This window comes from Pararge aegeria, chromosome 1 (assembly GCF_905163445.1).
Source record: "Pararge aegeria chromosome 1, ilParAegt1.1, whole genome shotgun sequence".
In the NCBI taxonomy this organism is placed as follows: domain Eukaryota; kingdom Metazoa; phylum Arthropoda; class Insecta; order Lepidoptera; family Nymphalidae; genus Pararge; species Pararge aegeria.
Genome location: NC_053180.1, coordinates 17,370,186 through 17,384,474, shown reverse-complemented (window position 1 = coordinate 17,384,474; position 14,289 = coordinate 17,370,186). Strand labels below are relative to the sequence as shown.

At 36.5% G+C, this 14,289-nt stretch overlaps 1 protein-coding gene across 1 annotated transcript in view; it reads left to right on the top strand.

The window, feature by feature from the left end:
- Positions 1–14,289, top strand: part of LOC120637482 (regulation of nuclear pre-mRNA domain-containing protein 2) — a 31,633-nt gene that overhangs the window by 10,831 nt on the left and 6,513 nt on the right. Inside the window, exons 7-12 of the mRNA XM_039909349.1 lie at positions 5,012–5,131; positions 6,305–6,424; positions 7,147–7,229; positions 9,314–9,448; positions 10,272–10,350; positions 11,270–11,356. Of these exons, the coding sequence (XP_039765283.1) occupies positions 5,012–5,131; positions 6,305–6,424; positions 7,147–7,229; positions 9,314–9,448; positions 10,272–10,350; positions 11,270–11,356 (624 nt within the window). The remainder of the gene's footprint in view (positions 1–5,011; positions 5,132–6,304; positions 6,425–7,146; positions 7,230–9,313; positions 9,449–10,271; positions 10,351–11,269; positions 11,357–14,289) is intronic.

Here is a 14,289-nt window from a genome sequence, read left to right as displayed (position 1 = left end):
ATAGTTTAAATAAAATAAAGCAAAATCTAGCCCGGCGAAGCGGGCTGGGTACGCTAGTATATTTATAATAATATAGTATTTGTATGAAATATTAATATTTATAAACAAAAAGTGGATATGATTACAAGAAATTGTCATAGATTAGTGTCATCTGCATATTGTCTGCAAAAGGTACATAAGTAATTCGTGGGATTGAGTATACGCTTTTATAATATGATTCTTAAGGTAATTTTGGACCTACCAATGCATAAGCTTAAAGGATATGTTAAAACACATTTATTACAGTGAGGTATTTACAATGCAATTGATGAATTTCTTAAAGACAAGGTTGCTTGGAAGAATCCGGCTACACTTTCATCTCATACAAGATAGATTTTTTCCTTCAACATTATTTCGTAATTGGATTATATGATGTATAACGCTTGTTCTTAAGCTAAAACCAGAGACAGTGAGACTGCTGCCATAGATAACAATATTAACGGGACATACATATAATGCAGCTATCACAGATCATTAAATTGAATTAAAACAACAATATATTTGTCATATTGTTAGTTTTACAACTAACAATATGACAAATATATTGTCGTTTTTTGGATCATAACTCTGATTTTCTATACAATAAAATGTTAAATCAACACGCAATGAAATTTGTGATTAAAATTTTGACAAATCTTCATACAAGGATTTCCAGTTGTTCTAACAATTATAAGTAATGAATTCGGAGTGAGTTACATTAAGGATGTTATAAAGCATCAGGGCTTTGGTGACTGAATAAACACTATTGTGAAGCCTGTGGAGAAATGAAAAAGTGCAGCACGGCTAGCATGGGCAGGAGACAAGTATACCCCCGGGGAGAGGATATAAATGTATCTTCTCCCACAGCTTTATCAACTCTCAGAGCACTGGCGCACAAGTGGAAATAATATACAAATAATATATGTGTGATAATAAACGGGGGTAAACTTCTCCAATTCCATGTTCCCGTACCTTAGCAGGTGGACATGTTAATTATATCCCTTGTCCATGGATATAATTGGGGGATATATAATTTTGGTCTCCTGCCTGTGGCTAGCCCTGCTGAAGTGAATAATTAACTCTGTATATTATTGTTTGTGGTGTTTACATATGACTTGGAAGAACTTAAAGCGAAGAAAGAAAGATATATATCTATTAACACATTATGCCACACATTACAATTTAAAAAACATGCTCATTAGGTAGTAATTTTAGGTGCTACCAGACGCTTCTATTACGTATATAACAGAAGCGCCAGGATTAAGCTTGTAATGTGTGGCACAACCTAGTAAATGGCTCCAGGTCAGCATTGTGCTACAATGCCTTGCCAGGCGTAAAAGCATGCATCGCTGAATTTCAGCTGAACCCCTAGTTAAGATGGTGCCACGGAAATATCTAAAATGGCTGCCTAATGTAAAAGATTAATTAAATGCTAATTAAAATTAAAAATACAAAAAAATAAACAAAATGTTAAAAATACAAAAAAATAAACAAAATGTTAAAAATACAAAAAAATAAACAAAATGTTAAAAATATTTTAACTAAACCTTGTACATTTTACACAATGCTCTATCAATAATAATCCTTTCCTTTCGATATGTAACGATGTGTTCGCTGATAAAACGTGGCTGTTAAAATGCTTAAAGGTGTGTGCATACCTTGTTTAGTGCTTTTGAACGAATTTTATTTCTTTATATAACGTAAGCAATATTAAAGTGGTTTTAAATTATGGATCTTTATCATCATAACTGCAGTGATGCATTACTGGCCCATTACAGTTCTCCTCAGAATGAGCGGGGTTTTGGTTTTGTTATCAAATAATATTTAATAAATTTGAAAATGTTATGTAACTTACACGTCAGACAGAAAATAAACAATAACCCTATAGAATTGAATATTCCGCCACCCGTTCTTAGTATATAAACTGTTTTATTAAAAGGATTTTTTTAAATTGTTGATTGAAAGAAAATTTCAATGACCAATGCAGAGTTTCTCAACAGGTGGGCCTTCGTATGAACATGAGCTAGACGAAAATTATGTCTAACGCTCACATCCCGCTCCATCCAGATTTAGTTGGGAGCTCTGCACTTGAAATTGTAGCCGAGTACATATACCTAGGACACACGATCCAGTTAGGTAGGTCCAATTCCGAGAACCCCGTATCAACTCGGATGGGCAGTGTTCGGGACACTCCGTGACCTCTTTTTTTCCAAAATCCCTCAGTTCCTCAAGACTAAAGTCTTGGAACAGTGCGTGCCGCCAGTGTTGACTTACGGATCTGAAACGTGGTCGGTTACTGTGGGCCTCATAAAAAGGCACTCAGCGGGCGATGGAGAGAGCTATGCTAGGAGTATCTCTACGTGATCGAATCTGAAATGAGGAGATCCGTAGAAGAACTAGAGTTACCGACATAGCTCAGCGAGTCGCGAAGCTGAAGTGGCAATGGGCGGGGTACATAGCTCGGAGAACCGGTTGAAGGTAGGGTAGAATCTGCCTTCCGAACCGGTGGTAGAGTCGTATAAACAGACATACTTGACGCTTCAAAAGTACTTATATTATGCCTACTTGAAATAAATGAAATTTGAATTTTGACGTATGTCTTTTTATAAAATTTCCGCCCCTATAGACAGTGACAAGTCTTATTGCACCATCGAAGTCCTTTAGGTAATTTTGTATCAGTTGAAAATAAAAGATTGCTTATTTTGAATTTGTCATTTCTGAAATGAAAACTCTATATGCTCGTATGATAGTTTTTTATGTGTTTTTTTTTACCGGAAAGCACGAGATTGTGATCGCGGATAACATTTTCCTAATTTTTGCTTAAACACGTTGGGAGACGCTATAGCCGGGGGGCCTGGTATATCATTGATACGGCTGATACGGCGGTAGCTACGCCCCTGGTTAGGGTATACACAAAAAAAAAGTAACGTTATACGAAAAGTAAACACAAATAACAATAGAAATCTAATGATTCAGATACATCACCAATATTTATAACGACATATATAGTAAACGATAAGTTGTTTCCATTATTCCACGATTTAAAATTGATTATTGTTGTACTGGGCTGCATAAAACAAAAACACACATAAATAAAAGATTTATCTATATTTTAAAAACAACATATGACCTATATAATAACTACTAAGTAGCTTAACACGTTGACTGCTGCCTAACATTAACAAATACGGTACACGAGTGCGGCAGGATTACACGCTAGGCGTGTTTTCAGCACTGGTGAAGCGTATTCGAAACAGGCGCTACGAGCATGCGGCCCCACACGCCTGGCGTGTTTAAACTTATCGCGACAGCTATGCGGCCTTTACGCAACAGGTGTGTTATTACATCACTCGTATTTTCTCATTTATTTATTGAACAACATGAAAACCCAACACTTGTCGCATTTGAATAGCAATTTGTATTTTTTTGTTGGATAAAATAGAATAAAACTTTAATGTAGTCAACACAGATTTTTTTTTTTTTCAAAAATAATCATTTTCCAAAGAGCTTTAAATATAGTGGCTTTACATCTGGTACACTATTTTACTATATTCAAAATCGCGGCAACGTCAACCTGTGTGTAACTTGTGAATGTCATTTACGAATCATGATAAATAAATAAGTAAAAAAACAGTATTAAATACCTACTTACATACGAATGCGGATTGCCGACAAAGAAGCAAATTTTAAAATACTATGCATTTTAAATATAATAATCCTTCCAGTAAATATACAGAACCATTGTTAAATTTACTTTTAAATTCGAAACAATAGTAACTCATTCCTGAGTAGTTTATTGGTACCGCTGGCCGCACCGATAACGTTTATTTAAGACGATAAGAAAAAATAAGGATGCGGATGCATCGTTTTGTAATTCTGTCGGTATAATGGAATGCAAACCGATATTTATAAAATAAATTATTGACGATACCGATACCAATGAAAATAGTGCAGGCGAACTCAGGCGTACAAATATTAAAAAATATACAAATAGACGTCAAACTTATGTTGCGGATACCTTTATTGCAGAAAAACATTGTAGAGTATGCTAAAATATAGGACGACGATCCTATATCGATATCAATATCTATTTCGCATCCCCATAAAATATTTTAAAACAATGCAATTATCTAATTAATTGCGTTAACGTTTAACTAATATTTAATAAAACGTACTTGCGGTAACGTATAACACACTTGTTGCGTAAAGGCCGCTCTAACAGTATATTTAAACAACACAGCGTTTGTGTTTGCCGCACTCGCAGAACGCCGGAAAAACACGCCCAGCGTGTTCGGCCGCATCCTTGTAGGTACATTTATTTTAACACGCCTAGCGTGTTCGAGCCGCACACGCGTTACGTAGTTTTCAAACACAAACGTTGTGTTTTCAGCAGCCAACGTGTTAACAAAAAAATGTTTCATATTTCATAGTAACAGTGTTCAGTGAGTAGCTTGTGAATAGCGTAAAAAATGGCAGTCTATTTTATTAAACTTGGTATTTTAAACGAACGGTGTCGAACGAATCAGCTTGGGGCTGATTTGATTTTGAATTGGTATTAATAAAATGGCTAAAAATATTTAATCAAAAGAGGCATATTTATTTTTCCATACAAACGAATACAAAACATTCTAAATGTTTACTTATGACAACCCTATTGAAGATAAAAGATAAACGCGCATAGTACCTACGCTACGCGACGCGTACCTAATAAAGAGACAGGAGTCAAATATTTTTTTATTTTGCATGTGATGTTAGGGCTTTATCTGATCTCTTTGAGTAAAAACTAACGAACGAACGAATAAATAACTCTCACAATTAAACATAAACAGGTTAAAAAAACACTGTTCCAGCGTTACACTAGCTTTCTTATGATTAATTAACTATTAGGTTAAGTTTGACTCAGTGTATCCAATTTTGGCGTTAATAATATATATAGGACATAAATACCAAAATACGTATGATTTTGTAAAGTTATAAACGTGTTGGTTTGCAGCTAATAAAATTGAGGTAATAAACACCAGGCCGACTGACAAACAAGATTTCGATATAAACGAAATCTTGAAGAGCTTTGAGCCCCCTGACAGTAACTCTACGTCTTCTGAAAATAACTCAGGTACGACAGATATAACTAGAATGTTTTGAAGCTTTCCCCTAAAGTATGCTTATTATATGTATTAGAAGTTATTGTTTCATGTAAAAGAAGTTTCTGACATGACGTGACGAGACGAGATAAGTTTTGTACGCTCCTAATCGAAGGTTGGTTTTGTTTACCGACACTGAGTAACATCATAGTAAATTGGTATTTATGTGCCTTGTTTTAAAAACTACATTCGTGCATATTTCTACGGCAAGCGCTCTTGTTATAATAAAAAGCAGGGTTACAGAATTTGCGACTTTAAGACTATTTTGATTAGGTCTATTTTGCTTTAACGTTACAGTGATTCGATATTCAATAAAGACTTAAGGATTGCGAGCGTGCAATTCTTATACCAAGCGTGAATATCAGTACGCTTATTATAATTTTTATATTTTTAGTTTGGTTATTGAGCATTGATTCTTTTTTTATTATGTATCTCGCTTTGCATTTGTGAAGTCTTGTGTATGTTGTATTTTGTATGTAGTGTTTGTTAGTTATGTTTTTTTTAAATTGTTGTGTTCGTGGTTACTGTCACTTGGTAACTAAATGAACAAATGCGCGGGAAAATAGATCATTATTTAGTTCTTTATTGTATGCAATATATGTCCTTGACGCTATTATTTGACACTTGGGAAGACCAATGTCATTTAGTTCCGCCAAATGGGCGCTACATGTTTGTTACAAAGAAACTGTCAATCTCCTTACCTTCTCCTTTTTTTTATTCCGCTACAAGTTTAACCTTGACTGCTATCTCACCTAGATGCCATCTAAGATGCCAGACAAAAAAAAAAACAAGAAAGGCAAGAACAGCAGAGACAGTTCGATTCCCACAACTGGAAAATGTTTGTGTTATGAACATGAATGTTTTTCAGTGTCTGGGTGTTTATCTGTATATTATAAGTATTTATGTACATTATTCGTCAGTCATCTTAGTACCCATAACACAAGCTAACGCATACTTTGGGGCTAGATTGCGATGTGTGTATTGTCGTAGTATATTATTATTATTATTATACACACCTCTAGTAGGTGCTCAATATCGAAGTCATGATGATGATTCCTTATATACGTTCATGAAAGATTAATCATGGATTGACTTATAAAGAGTTCCAGTCGAATTTCTTTTATATCAATAATAATTTGTTCCAGCGGTGAGTATATCGCAAAAGTCCCAAGACGCGTTGCCCGGCTTGGACCTTTTAACGCCGGATAGTACGGGCAATCCCCCGCCGCCCACGTCTTTCTACGGCACTATGGAGACTATCGTCAGTGAGTATAATTTTGTATAAAGTAGTATAATATAGTATATAATATTTATTAATTTATTGTTTCTTAATTAGAACGAACCAAGTCCAATTAAGCCAATTAAGTGGTAAGTAGCCACAGCAGTAGCATTCTACCAGTCCATTACAGACATATTTTATTTTATTTTATATAAACTCTTGTACACCAGTACGAAGTTAGGGAAATAAACGAAGAATAGACATACAAAGACGAAAGTAGAATACAAAAGGTGGCCTTATCGCTTAGTAGCGTTATCTCCCAAGCAACGTTAGGATTGGGATAGTACAAAATACAATACACATTTGATAAATCAATCATTAAATGTCCTTCCAAGAGGTTCTATCTATTGGAGGAGGAAAAGAAGTTTCATCAGCTGTGTTTAGTTGTATTTTTTTTTTGAAGTCATACTTCTTTTGGCGCGATGGAGAAAAATGATGAGAGTGAATTTTTACGATACAAGTTGTACATTCTAGTATTTTTATATTAAGAACACGTGTTTCGTAACAGTACAAACAGTTTGAATAAATAAATATCATTACGTTAATAAAACCCTTTTTTATTTAAATAAAATCTTAATGATTAGTTTTACTATTTTTCGTTAATCACTACTGCATTTTAGTTTTTTTTTTCCATACGCCAAAGAAGTATAATTTCTAACGCGTGTACATAAGTACACACACACTTTTTTTTTAATCTTGCTTCTTTAGTTCCAGACGAGCCGGACACTCCTTACCTTCCTGAAGCCTTAACGACTAACCAGTGGAGCAATGCATCATGGAGCGTGCCACCGGTAAGTATTTATGGTGGATTATGTTTGTCAAAGTTGCTGATCTAGGGCATGTGTTTAGGCACGACAGATACGGCCGATTGGCGCAGTGGGCAGCGACCCTGCTTTCTAAGTCCAAGGCCGTGCGTTCGATTCCCACAACTGGAAAATGTTTGTGTGATAAACATGAATGTTTTTCAGTGTCTGGGTGTTTATCTGTATATTATAAGTATTTATGTACAAAATTCAAAAATTCAAAATTTATTTATTTCAAGTAGGCCTAATTTATAAGCACTTTTGGAACGTCAAGTCAGTCTGTTTGTAGTGACTCTACCACTGGTTCGGAAGGCAGATTCCACTGAGAAGAGCTGGCAAGAAACTCAGCAGATTGCTATGTTCAACCATCATTTTATAGTTTAACAATCTTAAGAATTTTTCTGTTTTGTAAGAGATGAGAGCAGAGTGGCCTGCTTCGAAGCAGTCTTGTCGTTAAGGAATTCATCAATCGTGTAGTAACCAAGATTTGTTAAATGTGTTTTAATATGTTGTTTAAACTTAGGTAAGGGTAGATCTAATATTACCTTCGGTATCATGTTATAAAAGCCTATACTTCGGTATCATGGTATATACCCATCCACACAAAGGATTTCTGTACATTTTTCAGACGATATGCACATATCACTAATGATAATGACTGATGAATACATTATTCATAATATTATTCATCAGTCATCTTAGTACCCATAACAAAAGCTAAGCTTACTTTGGGGCAAGATGGCGATGTGTGTATTATCGTAGGATAAAAAAAAAAGATACAGGCAACTGATAATCATGGACAAAGTTGCTGGAAAGAAGTTTATCGGTCTCAAGAGGAAGTCTTAGTTGCGCAACATTAGAGTGCGGACTGGGATTGCGAAGTATTAAAAACTGACAGCCAACCTTCACTAGTTAGAGAGGCACCTAAAGAAGAAGATATTTGGTAGCTAGATTGTTTGTGTTGGCGTCCTCACGGCCGCTTTGATGAGTATATGAATTAAACTAAGTGGACTGTATATAAAGCTGGTTATAATGAGAATAACAACGCTGCTCCGAATTGTTTATAAAATCGTTGATCGCGTCGTCGGTGGTCCGTTTGCGAGTGCCTTTCGCCGCCGCGACCGTGCGATGTCCCCGTCGACCCGCCTGGCCCAAAACGAGTATATCGTTCCCGCACAGTTTGACTTATGGTGTTTTTGGCTTTGTTGTTGGCGGCAAAAATAAGCAAGGCGGTAGCACTCCTCAGGCCGAGCTCTTATGACTAAAGGCTGTACTACTGCAAAAGATGAATGTTAAAGATGGCTATTTACATTGAGGTTACTATAAGATATATAAAACCCTCTATAGCAAGGTTGCTCTTGCGAGTGCTCTCGACCTCTCCGCTTTCATAACTCGCAAGACAGAATAATTATTATAAAATAGGTGATGAAAGATTCATTACTTAGCTCGAGCTTAGATTGATATTATTACTAGCTGACCCGTGCAACTTCGTTGGACCAAATCGGTTATTACCGAAAATCACAAATAAAATGTCATTTTCTAAAAATGAATCCTAGATAGATCGATTTATCGCCCCCGAAACCCCCTGTATACTAAATTTCATGAAAATAGTTGGAGCCGATTCTGAGATTCCAATTACATATATATGTACAAGAATTGCTCGTTTAAAGATATAAGATATAACAGACTAAACAGCTTTCGCTTGTGCGTGCGTGCGGATCATTTCTTGTGCTCTCTGTGTTGTTGATGTTTGTCCAGTTTATTCTTAAATTGATTAAGTGATACTGAAGTCACTACATCTTCAGGCAAGGCATTCCAAATTAATATAACTCTATTGCTGATAAAATGCTTGGAAGGATTGTTATTGTCACAAAAATATGTATGCTATTTTTAACAAATAACAGAGTTACTAAGCAACTTATCAACAGATTACAGATAGTTCGAATATAGAAAACGGACGTAAATCGGAAGTGACGTCACCGATTCGGCGGTGCGTAAGGTTTAGGAAACTCGTAAACTGACACTACTGACACTAGACAGATTAAAATAAAGTTTGAATTCTGTCTCTCTAGCCCGCACCAGCGAGCCATATCCAGCCGGTGGTGAACCCGCGCAGTATTTTCGCGGAGCCGCCGGCCTCCCCGCCGCCCGCGCTTCACCCCGCACCCCACCCCGTACCGGCGCCGCTGCTCGAACCAAGGCCGCAGGTGAGCAGCATTTATTACTAAGTCTGTCCGTCAGCGTTAGTGGCGTGCAAAAAGTTTCTGACCAGGGTATGCATAAAGCAGGTACATGGCATAAAATGGTAAAATTCCTCTCCAATACGGGTTATATAAAATTGATTTGGGTATGCTGTGCTTTTGTGCATGTATGTAGTGCACGCCACTGGTCAGCGGGCGTTATCTCCTGAACCGTAATGGGTACAGATGTTTATCACATGAACAAGAACTCTACAGTACCTTGATAAATGTAATTGCACCGTGTTTTTTAACTTTAACTTAATTGTGTAAGAACATAGCATAGTTACCAGTAGGTATAACGGTTGTAAAGTTATTTTAATGATCTTGTTATATTTATGTTTTTGTTTTATTTTTCTTTTCTCTTTCTTTTGTTCTCGTTTCAAGTGTAGGTAAAAACACTTATAAAAATTATAAAAATATAAATAAGCAATGTGTCATCTCTTGTTTCAAACGTGTCTCATTGTAATATGTCCATAATAAAAAGTAGATCGAAACTTCAACGTTTCCTACTAGATGACGCTACAGTCTCTATAAGACTGATGTGAAAGGCATATACTAATTTCGGCATCGACGGTAGGGGAGCCGTAGCTTAATTGGTGAAAGCGCTCAGGCCGCGACTGCCCGAGAGTCGCAGGTTCAAATCCTGTCGATTCCGAAAATTTTTATATGCATTTTAAATTTATAAAATTGATAATTCCTCCAAGTGTTGGTAAAAACACTAATGGTGTATTCTTATCTGCCGTGACCACACGGCACGGATCCTAACTTATGAATTCCGTAATTTTCTCAGGATCCACCTGCAGCTGATGTCGACCATCGCGGGATTCTACCACCGCCGCCGCCGCCTCCTGTACTGCCGCTATTAGGACGTGAGTACTTCTTAATGTATACATTTGACGAAGATCTCGGTTGGTTATATATACGTTGGATTTCGCGTAATTCGGTGCGCATCTCCGTTGTTTCTTGGCTGATTTGCAATTTTAAACTTTATTTACCGGCATAGAATAAGTGGGAAATGTTTTTGTTAAGACAAAAGAAACATGATTAAATAATTTTGTACGAAACGCTCCATGATAACTCAAAGGCACATATGCACACTTTAAAGGCGAATTGGTACGCTCAAGCTATGTATGACCAGTTATAATGTGCTATTTCATTTATTTGGTTACCAACAGACTATAGTAAAACATATTTTATATCTAATTATACAGGCTAGAACATTATTCGCTATATTATAGAGCCAAATATAGGTTGCCACTACTTGCTAAAATAAATCTGTTTATAAATTAGTGTAAAGAGAATAACAATGAGTTCATCACTGAAACAAATAAGAGTTCCCCCTCAAGTAAAACTTAACTTAACATTCAACAGAAACGATTAAAAATAAATTTATAAGCTTTACGGTACGATTAATCCATGTAGAATTGGTAAAGTAAAGTAAACTTTTAGTTTTTTCTAGGATTGGATTCTCTTGAATTTCCTTAATATTCCATATTCATTGGTTTGTTTATCAGTAATAATGATAATAAAGAAATAATATATAAATATACTACGAAAATACACACATCGCCATCTAGCGTGGGTACTAAGATGACTGATGAATATTTTTATAAATATACATATGAACACCCAGACACTGAAAAACATTCATGCTCATCACACAAACATTTTTCAGTAGTGGGAATCGGCCTTGGGCTCAGAAAGCAGGGTCGCTGCAAACCGCGCCAATCGGCCGTCGCTATGACGTGTTAATGTTATCTTGAAAACTGTATCAATACTTGTGTGTAGACATAGAAGACGTGGACCATAGGATGTTACCCGCTCTGCAGCCACCCCCCGTGCCCCTGCCGTCAGTCCGGCACGCACAACACCAAGGTGAGTGCACACACTGAAAACGTAATCGTACTCGCAGAACTTCTACTACTACTTCTGAACTAAGTCTTAATGACAAGGTTGCCTGGAAAGAAGCCGCTCACACAAGACAGAACAAAGATTGTTAAATTATAAAACGATGTTGGATAAGAGCAGCTGCTGAGTTTCTTGCCGGCTTCTTCTCAGTAGAATCTGCCTTCTAGGCTCCTTCTTCTTCGGTAGAGTCACTACAAACAGACATACTTGACGTTTCAAAAGTGCTTATAATAGGCCTACTTGAAATAAATAAATTTTAAATTTGAACGCGCGTTCTAAATGGACCGGGCTGAAGTTAGTCATGGGTGCCTTTTATACAGACAGCTTTAAAGAACTTTAGCGAAAAAAGAAGATTTGGTCGACGTCTTTGATCTTTTGATAAATGCCGACATCATGAAAATATAAGAAATAAACCCTTACTGGACTCCACAATTAGGGGTTTTGTCTCGTGCGAGGCTTTGGCCGTGGTACCACCGTGATTAACGACAAGACGCCAAGTGTTTTAACTTTCCAGTACGATGTCGCGTGGAAAGAGATTAGTGGTATAATATAACTACCATACCGCTAAAAGGTTAGGCCGCGACCATCTTAGACACCATCAGACCTATTATCAAAATTAAGCTTAATTTGCTATACTCCGCGAAAAGCAGGAGAATCTGTGTGGTGTAATTTATAATTTCTTCAATCCTTATACTCCACACCAAACAGATCCTCGGCCATACACCCTCTACGCACGTTTCGCTCCGAAACCGGAGCATTATCAGGAGATGTTGACTTTACAATGAATAATTGTTAAGTGGAAAATTCGCCAAATGTGTCGCCTTTTATACCTTTCTGACCCCCACCTAATCTATCTAAGCCCTTCCCACCTCATTAGTGCTTCTGAATATGTTCAATAGAGGTGAAGTTGATAAGTTTATTTGTTCGTTTAGTAATTCGAACCTCCGATTCCTATGTTTAATAATTTCTAATTGTTCCCTCAAATCCAGTCTCAACCCTTAGTCGCAAGCATGTAATATTTCGTATGAATGATTATTGGCTACGTTATGTCCACTGTCTAAAAGATGTTTTGCAAAATGAGATTTTTCAGGATGGTTATGATTGAAGGCTGCCATATGCTCTCTGTAACGCGTTTCAAATTTACGTCCGGTCTGACCCACATATGTGGCGTGGCATTCAGAACATTGGAGTTTATATACCCCTGATCTGTGCTTATTGTCCAATCTGTCCTTACCGTTACAAATAGCTCTCAGTTGGTTATTTGTTCTAAAAGCCACATGAACGCCTTGTGATCTAAGTATCCTTGCTACACGCTCTGATATAGATCCGAAGTAAGTCAGACTGGTCTTATACCTATTCAATTTGTCCATTGGTACGGCGTATAACTCCTTAGCAATCAGCCTCTGTGTTTAACACGTAACAATTTTTTTCTTAGTTTTATATCGAGGATATAAAAACAACAAAGAAAAGATTTTAAAAATATCTTTTAGGTGTTTTGGGTTGTATAAAAGTCCTTATGTTTTTGAAATGTGCAAAAGATGACAACTCGAATGCGCAGTTTTATTCTTTTATCTAAAAATCGTTTTTTTTTTGTATTTCAAAAGACATACAGGCAGACGGACCATCTGAAGGTAAGTGGTCACTGCCCTGAATAATATCACGTATTTTGTCGATAAATAATTTTTTTTTCTTTGTTTTATTTGTTTTTCAATTGTATCTGATATGCTATGCAAACGCAAGTTAATTTTGGAAAAGACGTAAAGCTGATCGTACAGTATAATGTTAGGCCGCAAACATAGAGAACGGAATTTATCATTATTTTCATCCAGAACCGTATAATAAATATCGGTCGAATATAAGACAGTGTGTCGGATAGTACACTACGCGCCATTCTTTTTGCCTCAGTCATCCGCATTTCATTGGCGAATTGAAATCTCGACTTTCGAGTTTCATTAGGTGCACGAAACGTAAGTTGTCGCAATTTTATTCGATGGTGACGTGTCTTTCTACTGACGTCTTCCGCATTCATAGGCTAATTTGAATTTAAAATTGCGCAATAGTTAATGTTGAAATTTTATCCGCATCTAATAACTCTTTCTGCTGACTTAATTTTTCTTGAATTGAACATTTTTAAGTCTAACTTCCTTCCTAATATTTATCATTAGTTTAGAAAATCCAACTTAAAATTTTGAAAGGTGGAATAAGACGTCACACCTAGAAGGACCCTTATCCTTTGAGGGTTAAGGTCGCAAGTCGTTATGTTTTTGGATGGAAACCACTGTCTTAAGAGGTGTAAGGGAAACGCACCTAATAAGGTCGTTTGTTTCTGCAGAACTCATTTGTCATTTGCGAATTTCAAGTTTGACATCCGCTTTATTCGTAGAAGGTGTACGCAACGTGGTTCGACCCGATCGATTACTTTACTAGCATTTTATATAGCTAGTAAGGTCACGTTTTGTGACTCTTGCGGGTGTTGCTGGTGTTGCGGCTTGCCCCGAATGTATTGTGCGATCAGTAGCACTAGTGTAGTATTCAAGAAAACAAACTAAAAGCGGCGTTATGTTACTCAGTTCAAGTTCTTATAGTTTCGAGTATCATACAGAGACATTAGGTCCATATAAAATGGTAGATTTAGTAAAATATATTTCGGAGTGTGATCAGGAAATAATGGATTTGATTCTGCCAATTATATTTATACAATGTGGTGGACAATGTCTTACACCCTTCTCAATCTCAGAGTAGATCCGTGGAAGATGATTATATTGTAAAATCACCCATCGATACGCAAAACATCAGAAGGTTCTGCAATGTTTACAGAGTTGATATCCCAACCTTCCCTGTTTCACATATAAAGTTACAGCATAACTGCCTTATTAGTTATTGAGCTATAGACTAGAAAG